Source organism: Hyperoodon ampullatus (assembly GCF_949752795.1).
Source record: "Hyperoodon ampullatus genome assembly, chromosome: 5".
NCBI classification, from domain to species: Eukaryota; Metazoa; Chordata; class Mammalia; order Artiodactyla; family Ziphiidae; genus Hyperoodon; species Hyperoodon ampullatus.
In genome coordinates this window covers 34,044,075-34,067,491 of record NC_136918.1, presented here as the reverse complement: position 1 = coordinate 34,067,491, position 23,417 = coordinate 34,044,075, and the positions used below count along the sequence as shown (strand labels likewise).

At 37.2% G+C, this 23,417-nt stretch overlaps 1 protein-coding gene across 1 annotated transcript in view; it reads left to right on the top strand.

Annotated features, from left to right (window-relative positions):
• OSBPL11 (oxysterol binding protein like 11) overlaps nucleotides 1–23,417 on the top strand; it is a gene marked incomplete at both ends in the record, with an annotated part of 96,942 nt that overhangs the window by 23,139 nt on the left and 50,386 nt on the right. The window contains 5 exons of the mRNA XM_079704913.1: nucleotides 3,431–3,499; nucleotides 9,315–9,490; nucleotides 10,345–10,424; nucleotides 12,078–12,254; nucleotides 21,579–21,780. Coding sequence (XP_079561039.1) covers nucleotides 3,431–3,499; nucleotides 9,315–9,490; nucleotides 10,345–10,424; nucleotides 12,078–12,254; nucleotides 21,579–21,780 — 704 coding nt within the window. The remainder of the gene's footprint in view (nucleotides 1–3,430; nucleotides 3,500–9,314; nucleotides 9,491–10,344; nucleotides 10,425–12,077; nucleotides 12,255–21,578; nucleotides 21,781–23,417) is intronic.

The window sequence follows — 23,417 nt, the reverse complement described above, 5'->3', positions numbered from 1 at the left end:
GGGAAAATAAAAAATGGTGAATTATGGAATATCTGGGTACTTTGGGGAAATATTTAATTTAGGTTATGTGACACCCTAGGCCTTTTGTGGATTGGTACAGAGTGTAAATAAATATTCAGGTTATGAAGCTACAGGACAAAATAGACCAAGAATAAGGTTTTTTAAAAATTTAGATATTATTGATATAACATTAGTTTTAGGTGCACAATATAATTTTTTTTATATGTTGCAAAATGATCACAATAAGTCTAGTTAACATGCATCACTGGCTTCTCTGGTGGCGCAGTGGTTAAGAATCTGCCTGCCAATGCAGAAGACATGGGTTCGAGCCCTGGTCCCAGAAGATCCCACGTGCTGTGGAGCAACTAAGCCCATGTGCCACAACTACTGAGCCTGCGCTCTAGAGCCCACGAGCCACAACTACCAAGACCACGTGCCACAGCTACTGAAGCCTGCAGCCTATGCTCTGCAACAAGAGAAGCCACTGCAGTGAGAGGCCCACGCACTGCAATGAAGAGTAGCCCCCGCTCGCCACAACTAGAGAAAGCCCGTGTACAGCAATGAAGACCCAACGCAGCTGAAAATAAATAAATGAAAATAAATAAATAAATAAATAAATAAATTTAAAAAACATTCATCACTACGCAGTTACACTTTATTTTTCTTATGATGAGAACTTTTAAGATCTACTCTCTTAGCAACTTTCAAATATACAATATTATCAACTATAGTCACCATGCTATAAATAACATTCCCAGGACTGACTTATTTTATAACTGCAAGTTTGTGTCTTTTGATCACCTTCACCCATTTTGTTCACCTCCCACCCCCACCACTGGCAGCCACTAATCTGTTCTATGAGTTTTGGGGTTTTTTTGTTTTTATTTTTAGATTCCATATATAAGTGAGGGAATAAGTTTTGAGGACAAGAACAGTTCAGGACAGCTAAGCTCTATGTTAAGTATCTAAAACAGATGAGGAACTCTTTGGGAAATTATTTTTGGGCAGAGTCCAGGGGCATTGGGATTCCTCTGTCCCCAAAAAGCTGTTTAAGCCTGAAGCCTGGGGAAAACATGAGCGCCAGACTAGAAATCTCTGCCTTTTCAAGTACCAGTGGAACTGAAAGAAATAGCTTTGCTGTGACATAGGGCTGGAAGTAGGGCAAAAATCCAATGGTTTGGGTTTCTAGAGAAGAATCCTTCCTCTAGATGTGGGTTTTAGAAATTACTGAAATGAGAATTCAAATGGTACTGTCAGTTTTAACATGACAGAATACATGTGTAATTATCATAACTTTGGGTTGGCAGTTTAGAGGTTGACAACCTTTGTCTTCTTGAGATTAGTGACTATATGAAACCAAAAGGACATGAGCCGTTTCACTTAATATTAGTAAACAGTGTTGTTTGCTAGCCTTAGAATGGAAGAAAAATACAGAAAAAAAAGTAACATATACTCAGTCATGGGATCAGTTCTTTATTTCCAAGCACTTTGAAGAAATGAGGTTAGAAGGGCACCCAACATTGAGTTTATCCCTGAGGCATCCTCCTACTTGCTCTCCAGTAATAATAGCTACTAGAATCTTACAGTCATTTGGGGCATTTTGTTGTGTGTTTGTGTAAGAGAGTATCTTTATCTTCATCTCTTTTCACTTGTTCAGATCAACCTAAGTCTTTAAAAAATTTTGTTCTCTTGGTTGTGTCAGCTCTCTCTTGATTTTGCTTTTGATGTCCATGTGTTAAAGGTTGCCAGTTGTCTTTTTCCATTTCCTAGATTCTGGTTAGCTGAAATTTTACCAAGTAAGCTCTGTGATTCAGGGATAGTAGAGAAAATAAATGTTTAATATTGTTTGCATCTTATAGTTTAAAATTAAAACTTGAGAGTAGATGAGTTTAAAAAGAATTCTTTTTTTTTTTTTTTTAATTTTTTTAAATTAATTTATTTATTTTTGGCTGCATTGGGTCTCCGCCGCTGCGCACGGGCTCTCTCCAGTTGCAGCGAGCAAAGGCCACTCTTCACTGCAGTACATGGGCTCCTCACTGTGGTGGCCTCTCCCGCTGCGGAGCATGGGCTCTAGGCACGCGGGCTCAGCAGCTGCGGCCCACAGGCTCCGCAGCTGTGGCCCACGGGCTCTAGAGTGCAGGCTCAGTAGTTGCTCCGTGGCATGTGGGATCCTCCGGGACCAGGGCCCGAACCCGTGTCCCCTGGCTTGGCAGGCGGATTCCCCACCACTGCGCCACCAGGGAAGCCCCTAAAAAGAATTCTTAATGTAAGTTACAAAATAAAAAATGAAGCCCATATATCAAAAAGATACATCAACGTAGGTGAAACTTTAATATCTTTTCATAAGTATAAGGAACCTTAAAATATTGGAAACAAAGTATCAATAAGATACTGCATTTTCTATGAACCACTGTAACAGAACATTTCTGATAAATAGAAAAAGGGGGCAGGAGGTAAAGAAACTCACTTTCAGTAAGGCTAACGATACAGGTCCCAAATAAATCTTTACAGTGGTAAGACTTGCAATGAGCACTTTGCCGCATGCCTGTCTGGGGTGGGGGAGTGGGAGTGAGGTGTCATACTCATCAAAAACAGGATCTTCATTTTGGAAGCCCAAAGAATCAAAGACGTAACATGTCCCGCCAGATTGAGGAAGCACTATTCAACCTGGAGACCTTTTTAAGTTTATTCTAGAACCATAAAACTGGATTTTCTTTGTTTAGTATTAAGTTATAAAATATTTTTATTTATAATTATATTTATACTATATTTGTTTCATATTTATGTAATTTTATACGTATATAATGACTTTATATTTGAATATTGTATAGTAATTTATGGGGGATTACACTTGCTTTGAAGAACTCTGGTAAAGTCCTATGGATATGAAATATGGGGGATTAAATAGCTCTATTTGTTAACCTATAAATTTTACTTCTGAAGTAAGTTTGAAGTATTTGTAGAAAAGTATGTGTCTACAGCTTTTTTTTTTAATTAATTAATTTATTTATTTATTTTTGGCTGCATTGGGTCTTCGTTGCTGCACGCAGGCTTTCTCTAGTTGCGGTGAGCGGGGGCTACTCTTTGTTGCAGTGTGTGGGCTTTTCATTGCAGTGGCTTCTCTTGTTGCAGAGCACGGGCTCTAAGCGCGTGGGCTTCAGTAGTTGTGGCACTCAGGCCCAGTAATTGTGGCTCGCGGGCTCTAGAGTGCAGGCTCAGTAGTTGTGGTGCACGGGCTTAGTTGCTCCATGGCATGTGGGATCTTCCCGGACCAGGGCTTAAACCCATGTCCCCTGCATTGTCTGGCAGATTCTTAACCACTGTGCCACCAGGGAAGTCCCTACAGCTATTTTTTAAACTGTACAGTTAACTTCCTGGAATTTCTTCTAATTTTCACTGACTTTGGCCCTTTCTGATCTTTTTGAAACAGTGATCACATGGAAAGTGTGTATGGCTATTTAATGAAGTACACCAACCTTGTCACTGGGTGGCAGTACAGGTAAGTGTGATTATTCTGTCACATTTCTCTCCCAAGAGACCAGAAATGGGGCTGATAATTTTATATTCTGATATTACTTCAGTACAAATATGGCTGGGAAACATGTTAGAGAAAGATTTACCATGTTTTTTCTAAAAGTCTAATGACTTTCTTCTCCTTTTTAAGGGGTAGGAGGAGTTAACATCTGTCCAAATTGCAGCCTCCAAATGCCTCAGAAATTAGAATCATTTGTCCACTTGCCTTATGCATACTTGCAGTGGTGAGGCTTTTAGGGTGGTTTGGAGATGGCAAAGAGATTTGTATTAGGTGCCTGTTCAGGATTCTCAAAAGTTCTCTGGGACCTTGGAGAGTTTAAATAACCAGCCGAAGGTCAAACAAGCACTCAATAAGTAGTAAAGCCAGCTATCTTAAATACTGTGTGGAATTGGTAGTTGTAGGGCAGGGGATTAAACTTTTGTTTTTATTGTGGTAAAATAAACATAACAAAATTTACCATTTTTTAGTGTACAGTTCAGTGGCATTAAATACATGCACATTGTTGTGCAGCTATCACCTTCATTCATCTCAGAACTTTTTGCATCTTCTCATACTAAAACTCTGTACCCATTAAACAATAATTCCACATTTCCCCCTGCCCTGAGTCCTTGGCAACCACTATTCTACTTTCTGTCTCTTTGAATTGACTACTCTAGGTACCTTATAAAAGTGGAATCATACAATATTTGTCCTTTTGTGATTGGCTTATTTCACTTAGTATAATGTCCTCAAGGTTCACCTATGTAGCGTGGGTCAGGATTCTAGCTTTTTAGGGCTGAATCATAGTCCCTTGTATGTATATACCACATTTTGTTTATCCAGTTATCTATCAGTGGACATTTGGGTTACTTCTACCTTTTGGCTAATCGTGAATAATGCTGCTGTGAGCATTGGTGTACAAAATATCTGTTGGAGTTCTTGCTCTCATTCTTTTGTGTATATACCCAGAAATAGAATTGCTGGATCACATGGTAATTCTGTGTTTAACTTTTTGGCGAATCTCCATATTGTTTTCCATAGCAGCTGCACCATTTTACATTCCCACCAGCAATGCACAGGAGTTGCAATTTCTGTACAACTTCCCAACACTTGTTACTTTCTGTTTTCTGTGGGTTTTTTTGTTTTGTTTTGTTTTTTTAATAATAGCCATCCTAATGGGTGTTAAGTGGTATCTCATTGTGGTTTTTAAATTTACAAATGTTAAAGCTAGAATTTGAACCCAAAAGTTCTGACTCTGAAGTCTATGTTCTTGGCATTATAACATGCTGCTTCTTATTCACATGTCATTTGGAGACCTCTGCTTTCGACTAGGTCAAAAGCATGATGGAATAACTGGAGCTGAATTTGCATTTTACCTTAAACAACTAGAAAATGGGACATAGTATATGAAAGAATGGTTTTCAAACTTTCAAAAAATAGTTGAAGCGCTATGATGAACATGTGATTTATTAAAAGAGAGGGCAGTTTGGGCCATGTTTAGTTTGCAGTAACAGTAGGGCTTTCAAATAGGAGTGATATGCATGAAGTTGGAGGTCTTATGAGAGGTCAAAACTGGATGTGAAAACATAGAAGGGAGTCATTCCTGTTGAAGTGAAAAGGGTAGTTCTCTAAGGTTCTCAGTTTGTTTTTTTTTTTTAAAAAGAGCAAAGTCAAAGGAGCCTTTTCATTTTGCATTTTCCCACCTCAGTTTTTATGTAATTTTTAAAAAGCTTATACATTTAAATGACATATAAAATATATATATTTTTAAATTTATGTCACTCTGCTTTTAGTACTATTCTTTGTTCTCTTTTTAAAAAGGGAAATAGGTTAACTTTTCTCCCCCATGACATTCAACAACTTTCATTCATATTATATTATTGAGAAAGTCTCAGAAGTGGAACAGAAAGCTCCAAAATATACCCAAGCTTATAAGATTTAATATATGTTAATGATGGCATTTCAGGTCAGTGGCAACTTGAGACCGTGGGGAGAAGGGGCAGGTGTTTGTATCATTGCATGAGGGAGCCTTCCAAAAAGATCCATTGGCCACTGGTTGCCTGAGGAGTTAGCTAAGAGATCCAAGCCAAAGTTCCAGCTTAGGGAGGGGCACTGCCTCTGCCCATGCGATCCCTCCAGCTGTCTAAGAGGCCAGTTTTAGCAGCAGCAGGAAGTGGGGATGAAGACAACCCATCCTGTTTGCCACTGAGACCACAGAATCTCTTACCAACTTGCCCCATCAGAGAGGTCTCAGCTTGTCAACTTGATTGCTGCAAGACCAGTTTAGAAAAAACTTCCATTTTCTGCCAACCTGGCTGGAGGCTTGTGGCACAGCAGAGATATACTGGGTTCTCAGCATGGAATGTGCAGATTGAATGATAAAAGAGGAACAGAAAGGTTAAGACCATGTGAAAGGACTTTAGGCTTAGAGCTCAGTTCCTTTGGCAGGCCTAGCCACTTTGTCCCTGTGCTGCAGATAAAGCTTAAGTAACAAAAGCACTGCACCTGTGCCAGATATTCAAGGCAGTTTCCCTGCAATCCATTTCTGTTTGACTAAGGGCAACTTAGAGCAGCTTGGAGAAATCCAGCATGGGCGTGCTCTATAAATAACTACTTGCTTTGTAATGTAGTGCCCTAGGAATGAGCAAGACCCTCTCTTGAACCCACTTCCTTTCACTTTCAACTCTAATTCCTGAAGATGAGATCACTTCCCAGTTGGCTTAGAAGTTCTATACATACTCAGCACTGAAGTCTAGGATGGTCAGAGCAAAGCACATGGGTGCCCTTCCATCCAGAATCTTCACTAAAGTTGATTTTTGCCATCATAAGACATACTTCCAAGTCAGAATATTTTTTAGATTAAAGTTCCATTTGATGATACTTCACCTTAAGTTGTGGGCTATTCTGAAGATTAGTCATTTTCTCAAACTGACAGTCTGTCGTTTTGAAATTGCAAAAAATAAACAATTATTTAATTTTCCTTTTAACAACGTAGGTGACTTTTCTGCATGTAAAGATAGATGCTGAATCTTAAGTCTTTGTTTCTGCATTTCTTTAGCTTTTTGGTTAGGCTAACTTGATAAAAATACTATAATCAAGAGTCTCGTACCCTTCCAGGCAAAATAGCTGTATTAAGTTTCCTCACTACATGGATTGTCTCTCTGTCCCCAAACTACACATCTTGTAAAATATCTCCAGGGAAGTGGTGAAGGAAGAACATTTGAATTAATTCATTTATGATGAAAGACAGCCCAAAGTGCTCTGTTATTGCCAGTGGGTCCATAACATCATCTTGTGTTAGAAAGATATTCAGTTATTGGCTCATTTCTATCATTTTACCAATCCCTCCTTTTGTATATCTAGGTGAGTACCTCCCATGTTGTAAATTTACGGTAATGCTTTTGGGATAAGAAATATGTATTCACAGCAAACTTGAGATTTCCAAACATGTTATTCTCTAAATTTCCTTCGAAGTGACTGCTTGTAAGAGAAGAGACCAGTCTTTTTCCTTTGACTATTTGAAATGAATTGTGCTTATTGCTTAGAACAGTCGGAAGAGATTTCTTTCTTTTCTCGTTTCCTTCGTTCGTTCCTTTCCTTATTTCTTGTTTGTTTGTTTGTTCATTTGTTCCTTTGTTCAGAGCTTTATTGAGATGTAGTGCCCATTTGAAGTGTACAACTCAATGGTTTTTAGTATATTCAAGAGACTGTTTTCTTGCTAACAGACCCCTTCCATTTGCTTGCTGAATTTTTTGTAGCAGATTCATGACTTAGTCTGTTCAGGCTGCTATAACAAAATGTCACCAACTGGATACCTTATAAACAACAGAAATTTATTTCTCACAGTTCTGGAGGTTGGAAGTCCATGATTATGGTGCCAGCATGGTCAGGAAAGGGTCCTCTTTTTTTTTTTTTTGCGGTACGCGGGCCTCTCACTGTTGTGGCCTCTCCCGTTGCGGAGCACAGGCTCCGGACGCACAGGCTCAGCAGCCATGGCTCACGGGCCCAGCCGCTCCACGGCATGTGGGATCTTCCCGGACCGGGGCACGAACCCGTGTCCCCTGCATCAGCAGGCGGACTCTCAACCACTGTGCCACCAGGGAAGCCCCAAGGGTCCTCTTTTGGATCGCAGACTTCTCATTGTATTCTCACATGGCTGTAAAGGGCCAAGGGAGCTCTCTTGGGTCTCTTTTTCTTGTTTTCTGGCTGCACTGCGTGGCTTGCCGGGGATCTTAGTTCCCTGACCAGTGACTGAACCCCTGCCCATGGCAGTGAAAGCACCAAGTCCTAACTGCTGGACCACCAGGGAAGTCCCTTGGGTCTCTTTTATAAAGGCACTGATCCCATTCATGAGGATGTTACACCCTTATGACCTGATAACTTCCCAAAGGCCCCATCTCTTAATATCATTACCTTAGGGGTTAGGATTTCCACATGTGAATTTTGGCAGGGACACATACAAACCATGGCAGATTACTAAGGACACTTCATATGTTTTAGGAATTTAAGATGATGTCAGTAGCTATTTTTGTGTTAATTAAAATAATCCCTTCAAATCTTAGGGAAAATAATGTTAAACAGCCGTTTTAAAAATAGGCAAAAATGTGAGGGGCAGTTCACTAAGTAGAACTACAGATGGTCAATAAACACATGAAAAAATGTTTAACTCCTCTAGTAATTAAAGAAATGGAGGTTTAAAGCTCTCAAAAATATTAAAATTAATTTATCAAATATCATCAGAATATGTGAACATAATTTTTAAAATCACAAGCATGCTAAAAGACGAATGAGAAAAACAATAGTCTTGCTTTCCCATCTCCCTTTTCACGCATCCGCTTTCGACTTGTATTTTCTTCTCATTGTTTCTTTTTCTTTCCCTGAATAAAAGGCTGATCCCATTCTCTTCCAGTTTGGTATGGTTGATATGGTTGCCATGTTGCTTAAGACTATATCTTCTAGGAACTTGAACTGGATCAAATTGTCTACCTGGTTCTATTACAGAACACACTAACATGTCGAATGCCAAATTGCTCTAAACCCAAACATTAATTTCTTGAAATAAAAACTTTTTAGGTTTTTTTCCCTAAAGAAAAGAACTATTGCACTATTTAAATTGGAATCCGAATTAACATATTTCCTAAAGTAGTTAATCTAAAACCAAATCAGAACATCAAATTCTTTTCCAAAGTGTATCAGTATTTCATCATTTAGTTTCAAGTTCCTTGTTTCTGCATCTCCAGTTGCAGCTTTTTCATTTTTAAAGAGGATAAGTAATCTTTAGTTGTGGCCTATTTAATGTTACGTTCACAAAATCTCAATACCTTGGCATTATTCTTATTATTTATTTCACTGATTAAATCTTAAATCAGATTCATTTCTTACCTAGCATTTGTTAACTTCAGAGCTCATGCTTTGATTTGTTTCCAGTGAATTTTAAATAAAGATTCTCACTACCATTTGTCTTGGGCAACATACCCTCCCTGTTAATGAATTCTGGAGAGAAATCTTCCTCTGAAAGGATACTGTATCTTTGTTTCCTTTTTGCATTGTCTAGTATGCCTCTTCCCTATTAAATGCCTCTTTCACAGCTGAAGGTTTTATATCTTTTATTAAACTCATCCAATTTTTCAATAACATTTACTGCTAGGAAATTCAATCTAGTGTTTCCAACTACTTCTTGAGATGCTTTTGAATTTTATTTAATAGTAGAAACTCAAAAGTGTGTGATTAAAATTTGGTTTGCTTTAGTTTGACTAGGGGAAATATTTTAAAATTGTGACCTTTTTAAAAATCATTACAGGTTTTTTGTTTTAAACAATGAAGCTGGGCTATTGGAGTACTTTGTGAATGAACAGTCTAGAAATCAAAAACCCAGAGGTACTTTGCAGCTTGCAGGAGCTGTAATATCACCCAGTGATGAGGACTCTCACACCTTCACTGTAAATGCTGCCAGTGGGGAACAGTATAAACTCAGAGGTATGACTGAACTATGAGAATTAATAGTGTGATTTTCTTCTTCCTTGAGAAGTTGGTATACTTCCCTGCTTTCATTTAGGTTTTGGAAATAAAAATTGCTGTCATTGATGATATAGACACAATATTTTAAACCTTGGAATTGCTTTAAGGATTTATGAAATCTGTTTTAATTAATGACTTTTTAAAGTGGCACAGTGAACAAGCCTGTTTAAAATTGGACCCTCTAAGAAATTTGTGTAGAGGAAATCTTGATTACTGAAAACTCTAAAAACATAGACTTCTTTAAATTTTTTTTATGTCTTCCATGGATTTGTATTTTACCCCCTTTCTTGATTTGCTTGGTATGCTCTCTTTGTGGTTTTTAGTGAGTAATGTACATAATCGAGATTTATTAAAATGCTCATATTCATTAAAATAAAGTATAACTTCTGTTTAGATACATTTAATTTGTATATATAAAGTTTCTGTTTTTAATTAATACACATAAAGTATAACAATAACTAATTGAGCATGCTTCTAGAGATCTGAAAGAATATACTGAGGATACATTAAATGCTTAATAAAGGTTATTTCTTTAAGGAAGAGCATATTTTTATGAGAAAGTTAAGACATGTCATATACCCACCTAGCTGCATGTAATTTATCCTCCTAATGTATCCACATCTAGCTATGGTGTTACCTAACAAGGTTGATGCTTTGGCCTCTTTCCTACCTCCCTCTGGTCAGGGACATTTGCTCTAGGGAGAGTAAGACCAATCCCTGATTTTCAGTGATCTATTCTTCATGCTATAGACAATTAATTGTATTCTAAAAATAAATATAAAAGTGAATAACTTGTAGATACTTTTTATCAGCCACAGATGCTAAAGAGCGACAACATTGGGTTAGCAGACTTCAGATATGTACACAACACCACACTGAAGCTATTGGCAAGGTATGTGGATTCATATATGATATTAATGCACAAAAATGGGAAAAGATTTTTAACTTATTTTTTTACATTTTAAAATTGAGATAGTATTCACATACCATAAAATTTATCCTTTTAAAGTGTACAATTTCATGGTTTTTAGTATATTCACAAGATTGTACAACTGTTGCAACTGTCTGATTCCTGAACATTTTCATCACCTTCCAGAAAGCCCATATCCATCAACAGTCACTCCCTAGTCCCCTCTTCCCAGTCCCCTGACAAACACTAATATAATTTCTGTTTCAATGGATTTGTTTATTCTGGACATTTCATATAAGTGGAATCATACAATATGTGCTTTTTTGGTCTGGCTTCTTACAATAAGCACAATGTTTTCAAGGTTCATCCATTTCACTGCATGTATCATACTTTATTCCTTTTTAAGGCCGAATAATACTCTGTTGTATGGATGTACCACATTTTGTTTATTCATCAGTTGATGGACATTTGGATTGTTTTATTTTTATTTTTTTTGGCCATGCCGAGTGGCTTGCGGGATCTTGGTTCCCCAACCAGGGATTGAACCCGGGCCCATAGCAGTGAAAGTGCCGAGTCCTAACCACTGTACCGCCAGGGAGTTCCCTGGATTGCTTACATTTTGTGGCTGTTATGAATAATACTTCTATGAACATTTGTGTTCAAGTTTTTGTGTAAACACATGATTTCAGTTCTCTAGGTTATGCCTAGGAGTAGAATTACTGGGTTATATGGTAGTTCTCTGTTTAACTATTTGAGGAACTGCCAAACTGTTTTTCAAAGCGGTCAAACTATTTCATGTTCTCACCAGCAATACATGAGGGTTCCAGTTTCTCCACATCCTTACCAATACTTGTTACTGTCCTTTTTTACAGATATTATGGCCTTCCTAATGAGTGTGAAGTAGAATTTCATTGTGGTTTTGATTTCATTTCTCTAATGACTAATAATGTTGAGCATCTTCTCATGTGCTTATAGACCATTTGTGTATCTCCTTTTGGGTGTTTTATTTTTTAAGATGAAAAGGAGGGTCTCAGTACTTGAAATCTGAGGTTAGAAATGTCTACAAAATAATATAGGGAAGCACAGTTAAAGGATTCCATACCTACTTTTCTTTTTCTTCCTAGTGGTTTTTCCCCATAGCTAAAGTTTTTAAAGTTGTGATTTAGGCCTATAGTCTGATATCCAGCATAAAAGCTTTATTTGTGCTGCAAGATTCTAAGCATTGGCAGTGACCAGAAAGTGCTAGTTTGTTTCAAAGATACTTGAATGTTACATTAGAACATTTATTATATTGAGTATTGCTGAGTATATTTTTTGCTTCAATCGTGATGTTTAAAGATCTGAAATTAGAAATTTCTTGTTATTCTAATACATTCTAACGTGGATAAAAAAAGTTCTTGACAGCACACATGTGGAATTAATTTTCTAACTATGTTACCAGTTTACTATGGGATGTGTGAAATACTTAAACTTTGAAGGATTTAAATTTTATCATCTTCAGAGCTATTCTTGTAGTGAATTTTGAGGTTAATTTTATTTTTAAAACTGTCAGTGTATAAAAGACTCTAGTTTAGTATAGGTTGAGGGTTAACCTAAAGTTTATAAAAGGAATGATTTTCTTTGTTTGTCTAATAGAATAATCCTCCTCTGAAATCACGGAGCTTCTCACTTGCATCTAGTGGTAATTCTCCTATATCCCAGAGGAGACCCAGTCAAAATGCCATTTCCTTTTTTAATGTTGGACATTCCAAACTACAATCAGTGAGCAAAAGAACTAACTTACCTCCAGACCATCTTGTGGAAGTCAGAGAAGTAAGTATGAACTGAAGTCAAGTTAAAATGCATAAAATAATCTTAACTGCTTGGTTTTGACACACAAAAATTTTAAATCCTGTGTCTTCTGGGGCCCTCAATGTTTAAGTCTTAAAGAGTCCCTGACTCTTTAGGTGTCCTAAGTTTCCTCAAGTCTGTCAACTAGGTTCTGTGTACACTGTCATCTTTCAAAAGTCTGCATCTTTCATTTCTCAAGTAAGAGTACAGACTCCTTTAATGTAAAATTTATGATCAAAAGGGTTATTAAGCCTAGTGGAAAGACTATATGGTCAAACAACTGACTGTTTTCTTTAACTGGTACATGTAAATAGAGAATTTCACACACACACACAAAAATAGAATAGTTAAATCCTTGATGTTGCCTTATCTCACCATTTTCTTCATTCTCTTTCAAACTGAGTACCAAATACTTCTAGTTAATAAAGGATGCAGTTGTTAGGTTCTTAATAATCCGGGTGTTTTTTACTGAGTTAATTTTGGTAGAGCTTATAAATATCTGTGTAGTGAATTGTGAAAATAATATTATAAATCACACCCAAATGATTTAAGGCAGGAAGCTGGGGAGAATGTTCCCTCTATCAAGTTATTTTGGTTTGTATTTATAGATGAAGAAATTGAGATTTAAAGAGATGAAGTAACATCCTTGAGATAAACAAGCAATAGCTTTGACTCACTTTTTAGTCCTGTTATAAATAAGTGACAATTATAAATACCTTTTTTCATAAAACAATACATTTTTAGTATTTATGTTGATGATATTCAATCTATTGATAAATATTGGTGTTTGTGTCTTAAGGAAATCAAGGTACTGATATATTAATCTACAGTGAAGGAAAAGGAAATATTAAAAGTGGTTAAGATAAGGGATAGGATAAAGAAAACTATCTAGGGGAAGACTTGTATCATAGTGTGTTCCTTAACCCTTAAAAATTAGGCTGCCATGAAATTTTTGGAAATCTTTGATCATGGCTAATGATGGGAGCTTGAGGGTTCTTCAGAGATGCTGATAATGTTCTGTTTCTTGATCTGGGTGTTGGTTACATGGGTGTGTTTGGTTTATGAAAATTCATCAAGCCTATATACTTGTGAGAAGTGTACTTTTCTATCTGTAATACTGTATATCAGTATATATACTTCAGTAAAAAGTTCAAAACAAGCAAAACGCATGTAGTTGAAGTTGTCATGAATTTTGGTGCACATTTTCACGGAAAAGGAACCTTTTTGTATTTGAGATTTTAGCTATCTGTGGAGACCTCTGCTTGGCTGTGCTTGGATCTTTAGGACCTGCTGACTGAGACTATTGTCATATCTCAGCTTCTCTTCTACTGTGATGACTTTAATCACCCACGCTTCTCTTTCTTGCTCTAATGGTTCTTTTGTTGTTCTCACACCCAGGGGTAATTTCTTACAGTACCCACACTATAATGTTCTGTGATTTTAAATATACCTTTCATATCATTGTGATAGCATGTTAATGTTTAGCATGAAACTCTGACACTTGTATGTAGAGAGTGTGTGTCCCCAAAGTTTCACAACTACCTCTTTAGGAAGGACAAGTATTTACTTACAGAACTAATTTAATGGCAGCTTTCCTGAATTATGGCACCAGTAATTATCCTAGGATTTGAGGGTTGACCATTGTTTGGCAATCTCTGTGCCAATGCCACATACAAAAAAAAAAAAAAAAGTTTTAGTTGAGTGTCTGTGTCTTCACTAGGTTGATGTTTTTGCTTTTAAGAACTCAACAGGTCAAATTATAAAATTATAACTCTATTAGGAACATTCTGTATTCCAATGGAATAATTCTATTTGTGAGAAAATAGTCCATTTGGAGAGTTTATACCATTTTTTGTCCTTCAGACAAAATTTTTTAATTTTTTAATAAATTTATTTATTTTATTTATTTATTTTTGGCTGCACTGGGTCTTTGTTGCTATGCACGGGCTTTCTCTAGTTGCTGCGAGCGGGGGCTACTCTTTGTGGCATTGCGCAGGCTTCTCATTGTGGTGGCTTCTCTTGTTGCGGAGCACGGCTCTAGGTGTGCGGGCTTCAGTAGTTGTGGCACTCGGGCTCAATACTTGTGGCTTGCAGGCTCTAGAGTGCAGGCTCAGTAGTTGTGGCGCACGGGCTCAATACTTGTGGCTTGCAGGCTCTAGAGTGCAGGCTCAGTAGTTGTGGCGCACGGGCTTAGTTGCTCCGCGGCATGTGGGATCTTCCCGGACCAGGGATGGAACCCATGTCCCCTGCATTGGCAGGTGGATTCTTAATCACTGGGCCACCAGGGAAGTCCAAGAACACTTTTTAAATGCTTACTTTGGAGTAATTTTAAATTTACAGAAAAGTTGCAAAAGTATTGCTGGGTTTCTATATATCCGCCACCTAACTTTTTGTAATGTTACCATCTTTTATAACATAGTATCAAAACCAGGAAATTATATAGATACAATACTGTTAACTACAATCCTTATTCAAATTTTAACAGTTTTTCCACTGACATTCTTTTTCTGTTTTAGGATCCTGTCCTAAAATGTTGCATTTAGTTGTTATTACTACTTAATCTCCTTCTGTCTGTAATTGTTTCTCAGTCTTTCCTTATCCTTCATGACCTTGACACCTATGAAGATCCAGTTATATTTATTTAATGTTCCCAGATTTGCATTATCTGATGTTTTCTTATTATTTGAGTGAGATTATACATTTTTGGGGAAAATACCCTATAAGATATGTATTCTTAGTACCTATATCAAGGAGTTCATGATGTCAGTATGTCGTATTACTGGTGATGTTGGCCTTGATCACTTGGTTAAGGTAGCTTCTACTGGATTTCTCCACTGTAAAGTTGCTGTTTTTCCCTCTGTAGTTAATAAATATCTTGGGGAGGTACTTTGAGACTATGCAGATCCTTTTTCTCTTCAAAGACATTGAGAAAACTTTTGATACCACACTGACCTATGGTTCCAGGTAAGAGTTTTCAAGCTTTTTGTGGTCTTGGGATCCCTTTCAGTCTTAAAAATGCTTGAGGACCTCAAAGAGCTTTTGTTTTACATGGGTTAAATTTACCAATATTTACCTTATTAGAAATTAAAACAGGTATTTTATTTTATTTATTATTTTTTTATTAGTTATCTATACATAAAAACAGGTATTTCAAAAATACTTGTTTTAAAATTTTATTTTAAATTTTAAATGTTTTATTTTAAAATAAAAATTAATAAATTCATACACGTTAATATAAATAACATATTTTTATGTCAAACAACTATCTTTTCCCAAAACAAACAAAATAATTACACTCAATTTATCGCCATATGTAGTTTTGGTTGAAATATGTGAAAAAAATTTGGCCTCACACAGATACGTGGTTGGAAAAAAAGAGGAATATTTTAATAGCTTTTAAAGATAATTGTGGCTATTCTTCTCTGATACTCCACCAGAACTTGACAGTGGCAGTTTCTTAAGTGTTAGATGCAGTGTGGAATCTAATATATATCAGTGAACTTTTCATATTCTGTTTCATGAAAATACATTGGTTCGTCTTGCACTTTGAATGGATCTTTAACCTATGCACAATTTTGTAACACTATGCATTAGTCATTTGGAAAATATTAGTTCAGAGTTATGCAGGTCTTACAGATGTTGATATACAATATCAAAAATTCACATTCATTAAGATCCCCACTAATCTTATCAGAAAAGGCTTTCAGTATGGGAAACCTGTCAAGCTCATGGTAACTGACATAGGTTTTCCAAGATTGTAATTTCATTTTAAAGCTCAGATTTTATAATAGGCCACAAATACTGTCAGTTGTTTTTCTTGAAGTGGCAAGTCATTTTGTTTAATTTGAGGTGTCTACCACATACCCCCAAGCCTGAAGAGCCATAGTTTCTAACAGTCATTATTTATGTCAAGGAAAAACATCCCTGTGTTTCTCCTCTTTTCTACTGCAACACCCTATACTTCTGTCCTCCGGTCACCAAATGTGTGGAGGCTTCCTCCACACTAAGCAGTTCTCTGACCCTCTGCAGACTCCACCTAGGTGTTCTACAGTTCAATTCAGTTCTGACACTAGTTATCTGAGATAGTATCTGCCCCCACTTAAGATGCTATTCGCAAGTCCAGGTTGTCACCCGTGTTTGTAACCAACCACCTATAAATGGGAGGTTTCCATTACCCCTTCTTCAGGTTGGGTTATTTGCTAGAACAGCTCACAGAACTTGGGAAAACAGTTTACTTACTATATTACCAGTATATTATAAAGGACTATAACTCAGGAACAGCCAGAGGAGGAGATACGTAGGGCAAGATATTGGGGAGGGGATGCAGAGCTTCCGTGCTCTTTCTGGTTGCACACCCTCCCAGCACCTCTATGTGTTCACCAACCAGAAGCTCTCTGAACCTCCTCAGAGAGCTTCATGGAGACTTTATTACTTAGACATGATTGACTCCATCATTGGCCATTGGTGATTAATTCAACCTCAGCCCCTCTCTGCTCCCTAGAGGTTGGGGGGTGGGGCTGAAAGTTCCAACCCTCTAATCTACAGGGTTGAGTCCCCTGGCAATCAGCCCCCATCAAGGGATTCTGCAAAAATCACTCCATTAACTCTACTGTGGTTGAAAGCGGTTTGTTATGAATAGCAAAGGACACATTTTACCTTTATGCTCTGAAGCTATTACAGGAAACCAAATATTGTAACAGAAGATGCCCCTATGCTCTGATCACTTAGGAAATTACAACGGTTTTAAAAGCTGTGTGCCAGGAAGAGGTGGGATTCTTTCATGTCAGAATGGTGATCTGTGGAAAAAACAGCTAGTTCAGCTTGCAGCTCAGTCTCACAAGTGCTTTTCCTTAGGCAACCACAGTACTTTGGTATGCAGCAGAAGTGCACTTTTTTTGATATGCAACGGAAGTGTACTTCTCATTTTTCATATAGACTATTAAAAAATGTGTACTCAAGAGTCAAGATATAGTAAAACTAATAATTTTTACTAATTTTTCAAGAACATTCTTAGGTAAAACTGGCTCCCCCCCCGCTCCCCGCCCCCCCTTAAGTGCATGGAAGTGAAGAATACAATGATGACTAGTACTGTTGATGATGATGACACTGCCTTCATTCTGACTAAGACACCAGCAGTTTTACCCACCATTGCTTTCACACCGTCAGTGCAAATGCCACCAAGTGAAAAATGCAAATTAATTTCCTAAAATTATTGTGAAAATAGTTTCGACTCCATAGACCGCCTGAACAGAGTCTGACAAGGATCTGCAGAGCACTGTTTGAGAATTGCTGTCCTAGAGTGATGCAGCTCCAGGAGGTTGTAGTGCAAAGATATAAGTCAAAGTGAGTTTGAAAGGAGTGTTTTAATCAAAGTCCATGGGTAAGTCCGGCAATAGATAAAGTAACAGTTGGCAAAAGCAACTAACTATTGAGAATAGAGTCATACTGTGCTTGAACATAGATTTATTACTAAAGTGTTAAAGTGATCTATTTTAGTATTTACTGTTGATTATTAGTACAGTTTATCAGTCACTCCATTAATCAGTGCGTGCTTCATGGTACTATGCTGGTACTATGCTGTACCCTGGGAGGGGCTCACATGACTAGTCTAGTAAGGGAGACAGACATTTAAAATACAAGCAACAAGATCATGATTCTCATCTGGTTTTCAGACAAACTAGATGCCACTTAAGTGATGTACACTATCACCAGATTTGCCATATCTAGCTACAAAACACAGATTAAGCAAGTTTTCAGCTTTCCTGACGTTTTTTCTTTCTTGAGGAACTGGTTTCATAATGTCAGGAACAATCACCAAAGCAGCTTCACACAATCAGTTCTATTTCATTGTAAATATATGATCAACTCATTTGTTCACTTTGGAAAGAACCACAACCAAATTTTAACATTTGCACTATAACTATAATTTAAAGTTTATTTTTTCTAGTCGAGAACATCACTTTCTTAGGCATCTTCACTTCTAACATCAGCACTAGCAAGTGGCTTTTTTGGGCCATTTGCAAAAGGAAACACTTTCTTCTCTTAAGTGTTATGTTGTGATAGCTGATTATTTATGTTGTCAGTATTCTGCTTATGATTTATCCTTTATTAAACTTTTATTGGCTTATAACATAATATAGAAAAGTATACAGATAATAAGCGTACATCTTTTCTTTTTTCCTTTATGGTCTCTGAAGAGTGTAGTCAAGTGAACAGGTGTTTTTAATTTAAATGCCCAGTTTTTCAAATGTTTTTCTTATGGTGAGAATAAGAAGTTATATTCTCTAAGTTCAAGAAAGAAAGCAAGGGGACTTCCCTGGTGGCGCAGTGTTTAAGAATCTGCCTGGGGCTTCCCTGGTGGTGCAGTGGTTGAGAGTCCACCTGCCGATGCAGGGGATGCAGGTTCGTGCCCCGGTCCAGGAAGATCCCACATGCCGCGGAGCATCTGGGCCCATGAGCCATGGCCGCTGAGCCTGCGCGTCCAGAGCCCGTGCTCCTCAACGGGAGAGGCCACAGCAGTGAGAGGCCTGCATACCGCAAAAAAAAAAAAAAAAAAAAGATTAGCTCTTTGATTTGTTCTGTAAGAACAGTTCTTCCTTGCCTGGAAAGTAATAAGTTCAGCTTGGTTTCAGATATAGTTGAGCAGTAATTTTTTCCCTCAGCAGTACTAGCACTTATTGTGACTTGTTTAAGAAATCTGACAAGTGTAAAAGTTAGTATTTGCTCATAACATTGCTAGAAGCAGAGGGGAAGAGCAATTATATTAAAGACCCCTAGACCAGTGAGAAATACAAAAGAGGCATAATACAAGCTTCCCATTTCTAATTATATACCAAGAAGTTCTTTTAGAATGAAGAAATAGGGTAAGTATGTAATTTGGTCTTCAAACTGGAACAGGTTTAGATATAATTACAGCGGACTCTAAGCATAAACCAGGACTGTCTCTAGAAATTTGGAGCTTATGCCTCAACTAATTATAGAATTTTGTCTACAATTTCTTATCTGGCTTTCTGCTCTGTTTAATTAGCCATAGAAGTTCTTTTCATTAGACCAGAGGTAAACCTAATGGATCTGTTTGGCCCCCTTCCCTTGATCTTCATCCCAGTTCTTAATTAACCTTCTAAGCATGCATCCATGTATAAAAGAACCTGACACACAAGTGTGCATCTTATAATTTTCATGTAACTACCTCCTGGATCAAAAAATTAAATATTACCAACACCCTAGAAGACCCTCTCAAGCCTCTCCATCATTACACCCTCCTCACTATCCTGACTTCTAATACCATAGATTTATTTTGCCTGTTTTTTAAAACTAGAATCAAAAAGTTTGTGCTCCTTTGGGTATGGCTTCTTTTTAGTCAGCGTATGTTGGAGATTTACTTACGTATTGAGTGTAGCAGTTCCTTTCTTTTCACTGCTGCATGGTATTTATTATATGGATATACTTTAATATTTTTAATTCGTTCCAGTGTTGATAGACATTTGAGTTGATGAACATATATACATACATATCTGTTGGTTATGTAACTAAGAATGTTGGATCATGGATTATATTTATTTAGCTCTATATATTTAACTCTAGTAGATATTACCAAACTGTTTTCCAAAGTGTTTGTACTTATTCATAATTTTGGATTATTGGGAGTTAGTCCTAGCATTTATATACAAAAATATTTACACACACACAAACAGTCCCCAACTTACAATAGTTCGACGTGCGATTTTTTGACTTTACAATGGTGCGAAAGTGATACACATTCAGTAGAAACCGGTCTTTGAATTTTGATCTTTTCTTGGGGTAGTGATGTGTGGTACAATATTATCTCCTGATGCTAGGCAGCAAACCACAGCTCTCAATCAGCCACGTGATCATGAGGGTAAATAACTAATACACTTGTAACCTTCCTGTACCCATACATCCATTCGTTTTTCACTTTCAGCACAATAGTCAATAAATTAAATGAGATATTGAAGACTTGATTATAAAATAGGCTTTATGTTAGATGATTTTGCCCAACAGTAGACTAATGTAAAAGTTCTGAGCATACTTAAGGTAGGCTAGGCTAGGCTAAGCCATGATGTTCTGTAGGTTAAGTGTATTAAATGTATTTTTGACTTAAGATATTTTCAACTTATGATATTTTCAACTTAATAATGGGTTTATCGGGGTGTAACGCCATTGTAAGTGGAGGAAGATCTGTATAGATACCTTCATACCCACACTTTTCATTTAACAACCCTTTTTTCTGGTAAGGGTGACTGTTTGATCCAGTATTACGCATGTGTTTTCAGGGGCTATTTCATGTATGACACACTTAATTTGCTTGGTAGGATCATTTCGCATCTCTCTTTCACTAGCCCTCCAATGAACTGTATTAAAAATTGTCTGGAACAGAGTCTCTGAAATCTAAAAGAGTCTCTCCACTATAGAGTTTCTTTGTGAGTTAAAATAATTTCCAAAGGGTGGACAATCTGAGAACCTTCTGCTCACAATTGAAAATAATTAAACATAATAAATTCAGGGGGTTTGTTTGTTTGTTTGCTTTGCCGCACCGTGTGGCAGCATGCGGGATCTTAGTTCCCCCACCAGGGATCAAACCCGAACCCCCTGCAGTGGGAGCACAGAATCGTAACCACTGGACCACCAGGGAAGCCCCTAAATTCAGTTTTCATTTTTAAAAATAGGGTTGCTCATCATCGTTGTTATTCCACTGGCTCTGTTAGGAACTGTATAGATAGGCCTCCTAATCAAAAAGCGTATTGAACTCTTTTAACTTGAAAAGCTTATATACAGTGTTTGCTTAAAATCAGCCTAATGGGACCAGAAAGTTAGACTGGGAAAGCAGAAGCATGTAAACTATCATGATTTCACTGTAGGTTCAAATTGAGCCTGTCCAGATGTGCTGTGAATAAAGTGGTTGAGAGCCCAGACTGGGAATTATTTTTACATTGGAGTGAAATATCTAATGCTGCTATTAAAAATGATCTGGAATGTTCTTTCTGATGACTTATATAAATGTATACTGTTAAAGAAATTTATATCAAGGTAGAAGTCTTTTGATCTTTGTTTCTGCCAATGAAAAAGTGTAGCTGCCAAAAGTTACCGTCTTTTGAGAAGCACTATTAAATGCTTATTGAGAATAGCCAAACAAATTGAAAATAGATTTCTAGGCCTAATATGCCCCAAAAATGGCAACTGTATGTTTACATGTTATACAGAATATTGTAATTAAAATGGCAACTGTATGTATACATGTTATACAGAAATTATGAGTGGGACACACAGAATTGTTGTTTTCCTTAGATGATGTCTCATGCTGAAGGACAACAAAGAGACTTAATTAGAGGAATTGAATGCCTTCCTGCTTCTGGCCATCTTAGTTCCTTGGACCAGGATCTCTTAATGCTCAAGGCTACTTCCATGGCAACTATGAACTGCTTAAATGACTGCTTTCATATTCTCCAGTTGCAGCATGCATCACATCAGAAGGGCTCATTGCCTTCAGGTAAGTTATTGCTTAAAGGTAGGACTTAACATTGCAGGTCAAAACATGGAAAGGACCAACTGTATCCTTTGTAATTCTACTCCAGAAAATCTTAATCAAAACGAAACGAATAGAAAACCAGCAAGCCTCTTGGGTTTTTAATTATCACACTAATGTTATACAAAGTCTTTTTAACTGTGTCCTTTTTCAAATCTAAAACCATTTTAGGTCTCATATAATTACATATCCCTTTAGAAACCTCAAACTCAACATGTCAAAAACTGAACTCAAAACTCACATGTTCTATATTTCTGTTAAATTTGGTGGCATCACTCTCTCTCGACGATCAAAGTAGAAACGTTGGAATGATTCCTTGAGTTTAGCTTTAGTCCACTATTCATTATTTCCATATTGAGATATATATATATTAAAGTCTAGAACTTCCCTGGTGGCACAGTGGTTAAGAATCCACCTGCCAACGCAGGGGACATGGGTTCAAGCCCTGGTCCGGTAAGATCCCACATGCCGCGGAGCAGCTAAGCCCGTGTGCCACAGCTACTGAGCCTGCGAGACACAACTACTGAAGCCCACACGCCTAGAGCCCATACTCTGCAACAAGAGAAACCACCGCAGTGAGAAGCCTGCGCACGGCAACGAAGACCCAACGCGGCCATAAATAAATAAATGATTTAAAAAAATAAAGTCTATCAGTCACCTTTCAGTTTGAAAAATAAGATGTACATCTAGTATTTGAGAGCACCTATTTGTTGAAATTAATTTACTGGGGAAAAGAATGTTATTGCATGGGATAACAAAAAATGAGTTTTTCTATTAAATGAGATGAATAAACTCATCATTTTAAAAATTGAGATATAATTGACATATAACATTGTGTAAGTTTAAAATGTTGATTTAATACATTTATATATTTGTGTACCACCAAAGTGTTAGCTAATGCCTCAATCACATTGCATAATTGTTATTTATTTATTCCTTTTTTTCCTTGGCCATGTCATGAAGCTTGCAGGACCTTAGTTTCCCAGGGCTAGGCAGTGAAAGTGCCAAGTTCTAACCACTGGACCACCAGGGAATTTCCTGTCATTTCTTTTTTGTAGTGAGAACATTTAGGATCTAGTCTCTTAGCAGCTTTGAAATATTTAATATAGTATTGTTGACTACATTCTCTGTGCTGTGCATTAGATCTCCAGGACTTTTTCATCTTCTAGTTGCAGGTTTGTACCCTTTTAATAACATCTCCCCAACTCCCCCACTCCCATCACATTGTATTAATAGTAGTAACTTAGTGTTTCCCAATACTCATTGTTTTCTTATCCAAGGAACTCCCCTTGCTTGTGGAAGAAAGATATTTGAGGAAGATGTTGAGACTTTGTGCAGGAAAAAGTTTACCAAGTCAGATCTTGATATGGATAGGGTATGAATCCCATCCTCATGTGCGCCTAAATTCAATATTTCAAGCTAACAAAAACAAGCTAATGGCAATTGTAGATATAGGTCAGGGCAGTATTACAGAGGCCAATAAGTTATGTATGTTCCACTTAAGGAACTCATGGTCCACTTGGGGAAGAAACATGTAAATAGTTAACTATAGTATGTAAAGTGCCACTTACAATGGGAGCAAAGTACTGTGGGAGAACATG